The sequence below is a fragment of the Petaurus breviceps genome, unplaced genomic scaffold (genome assembly GCF_028583685.1).
Source record: "Petaurus breviceps papuanus isolate PSGF00001 unplaced genomic scaffold, PetGlider_PUasm1.0 90133, whole genome shotgun sequence".
Classification (NCBI taxonomy): Eukaryota; Metazoa; Chordata; class Mammalia; order Diprotodontia; family Petauridae; genus Petaurus; species Petaurus breviceps.
This window is the reverse complement of record NW_027187182.1, coordinates 1,077,942-1,081,123: the sequence shown is the minus strand read 5'-3', so window position 1 is coordinate 1,081,123 and position 3,182 is coordinate 1,077,942. Positions and strand designations below refer to the sequence as shown.

General features: G+C 55.3%; 1 protein-coding gene across 2 annotated transcripts in view; it reads right to left on the bottom strand.

The window, feature by feature from the left end:
* LOC138176686 (mitogen-activated protein kinase kinase kinase kinase 4-like) overlaps positions 1-1,168 on the bottom strand; it is a 228,437-nt gene extending 227,269 nt beyond the window's left edge. For both annotated transcript variants that reach the window (XM_069107490.1, XM_069107491.1), the window contains exon 1: positions 843-1,168. In XM_069107490.1, the coding sequence (XP_068963591.1) occupies positions 843-905 (63 nt within the window). In that variant the 5' untranslated portion in view covers positions 906-1,168. The remainder of the gene's footprint in view (positions 1-842) is intronic.
* Between the last annotated feature and the right edge of the window lie 2,014 nt (positions 1,169-3,182).

Sequence of the window (3,182 nt, the reverse complement as noted above, 5' to 3'; positions counted from 1 at the left end):
CCCCCCCCCCCAGTAGATATGAGCTTTCTCCCTGAAAACACGCAACAAATTCAAACCAAAAGAGAAACACTCTTTAAAAAGTGAGAAACTTTCTGAACTATGTTTGCATTGGGTAAACCTGAACACGAGTAGATTTAACAAAATCTCTTCCTTTAGGAGAATTGTTTCCTTCTAAAGTAGATTTCTGAGCCCCGTGCCCACCCCACCCCATCCCGTGTGTGCATGCGTGTGGGTGTGTTTTACTTATAAAGAGTCACAGTGGAAAGGGTGCTAGATTTAGAGTCCGAAGACCTGGGTTCTAATCCTGACTGTCGTTTTACTACCTGTGCGATCCAGGGCAAATCCCGCGTCCTTTTAGAATCTCAGTTTAGCCCATCTGTAAAGTGGGAGGGTTTGGCTAAGTGATTTCCAAGATCCACTTCAGCTCTAAATCTGGATCCTAGGAAGATTCCCACCTCCCACCACCCCACAGAGACACAAACACACACACACACACACACACACACACACACACACACACACACACACACACACACACGAAGAGAAGTTGAGTACGGCACTCTGTGGACACCGCACTAGCCGAGGTCCGGGGAAGCCGTGACCTGCAGGCAGGGATGGTCAGCCAGGACAGGCGCCCGAACCTGCCCGCCCCGGCTGGCCAGGAGGAAGGAGGGCAGGGGAGGCGCGCTCTGCCTCGGTCCTAGCCGGTCTCCTCTCCTTGCCCCTCTGAAGCACCCGTGCAGCGCGGCTGCAGATGCCCAGCGCCCAGCGCTGGGTGCAGAGCCGCGCGCGCTTAGACGGGCGCCAGCGGCGGGACGCCCGCACGCGTGGTAAGCACTCACCCTCAGAGTGGACAGATCGATGTGGTCCAGGCTCCGAGGCGACGAGACTCTAGCCATAGCCATTGTTGCAGTCGGAACCCGGGCCGAGGCCGAAGCCCTGGCTGGGGACGGGGCTGGGGTCGGGGCAGGGGTTGGGGTTGGGGCAGGGGTCGAGGTGTAGGTCGGGCTCGGAGATTGGCTTAGAGTTTGGCTCGGAGTTCGGGTCTGGGGCTGCAGGGATGCGAAGAACAACGACGGCGACGGTAGTCAGAGGAGCCTGTCAGAGTGCGTTGGGCACGAGCTGAGGGCGCCAGCTGTACTGACCGAATGCCCGCCTGGGCTGCAACTCCCTTGGACTTGAGCTGACGGGGAGGGGGCAAAAGAGGGCGGGGAGGGGAGGGGAAAAGGGGGGGAGCCGGAGCCGAAGGGGGCTCTCCGGGGGTCACCCCGCCAGGGGGCCGCCGAGGGGCTGCGTGTTCCACCAGCCTGCGCCTGTGGCTCCCTGTCCCCAGCCGCTACCGCCTTTAGGAGGGCAGCGGTGATCTCCGCTGCCCCTGCCTCTGTCCCTGTCGCCCCGCCGCCTCCCGACCCCACAGCTCTGCTCCAGCCACAGCCACAGCGTCCGGCTCCCGGCTCCCCGCAGGACAACTTTTTTGCAGAAACATTTCCTCGGGAAAAAAAAAAAAAGAAAAGAAAAAAGTTTGGGGAAGGAAGTGACGTGCCTCCGGGGCTGGGGAGGCGGCCGCCCGGGCCGGGGCCAAAGCACGCGGGCTGCCGGACGCGCTGAAGGACCACGGGCGGGAGGGCCAGCGTGGGATCCGGAGGGACCCTGAGCCAAGTGCCCCCGCTTGGCCTCGTCCGCCTGCCCGCAGCGCCCGAGCACGGACCGCACGTGGGTTCCCTACATGAAACTGGACGCGCCCCCTAAGAAGGCTCCCCTGGGCTGGGGTCCGGTCCCACCGTGCATCCCTCTCGCTCCCAGGCTGGCGATTGGAGTCCTGGGGCACCCAGACCGTGCGGGCTTCCATCCCACGCAGTCCCCAGTGATCCAGGGAACTACATTCACGGACGTGGCAGGGGCGTCTGCCCTGGCACTCTTTGCCGTCTAAGTAGAGAGAGACAGGGAGTCCCGGGGAGCCTGGTGGGCTCCTATCAGCCAGCATCCTAAAATGCTAAATGTAGAACTGCAAGTAATCTCAGAGGCCATCCGGTCCAACTCCGTTATTTCAGAATATGGAAACTGAGACCCAGAGATGGGCAGTGACCTACTCAAGGTCAAACGTAGGCTCCTACATCCAATAAGCTGGAAGGGACCTCCGAAGCATAACTTGAATGTAACTCCTGTTACAGAGAAGAAAACTTTCAGGCCCGGAAGCTGGGCACATGAGTTGCACAGGTAGTAAAAGGCAGTGCCAGGCTATGCACTTGCAGTCCTCTAAGTAGCGACCTGCAGTACTTTGGGTCTGGTGCACACTGCCACTCACCAGTGTTGCTTTCGATTCCACCAAATAGCCGTATGGAATTTGAATGAACGTGAAATAAAATGAATTTTGTTTGGAGAAGTGGGAACTTTTCTTGAAATACCTACCCTTGGTATTACCTTCTCGCCATGATATCCTCTCTCTGTACCACTCCACAAGCTTCATCCCCTCCCATGCACAATAGTCCCTCCTTCACTCGTTCTTCTTAGCACCCCCTAGTTCCCATCAAAGCTCAGTTTCAGTGTTACCCCCGTATGAATCCCTTCTTCATCCTCGCCCCCAAGCATCTAATGTCTCACCCCCCCCCGTCCTTACTTTCTCTTTATATTCACACTATATGTGTAAATGTCTCCCTATAAAATGTCTCCCTATAAATAACAGCAGGAACTGTTTCATTAAAAAAAAAAAAATCTTTGCTTGTCCAGCACAGTGCGTAGCACCTAGTAGGCACTTAATAAATAGCCTGTCAGGGTAAGTCATAAAACCCCAGGTGGCTTCTAAGAACCCAATTCTTAACAGAATTCTTAACAGGAAATATTTGACAAAACAACATGGTATCTATCACCAGCTTCCCAAGGGCAGCCCCATACAACATTATTACCTTTCCAGAAAGTCAAATTCTACTTCCTCCATGAGGTTTCTCCTGATTGCTTCCCCCTAGATCTTTGACCTTCCCCTCAGAACACTTTTGCAACACTTAAAAAAAAAAGCAAGCTTATTCTCCTGATTTAGGGTATTGCCTCCCTAATTAGAGTGTAAGTAAGCTTTGGGGATGGAAACTTTGTTTGTTGTTGATTCTCCCTTCAAGGCACTACCTCCTACTTGAAGCTTTTCCTGATTTCCTCAGCTGCCAGTACCCTCCCCCCGCCCCTCCCATTAC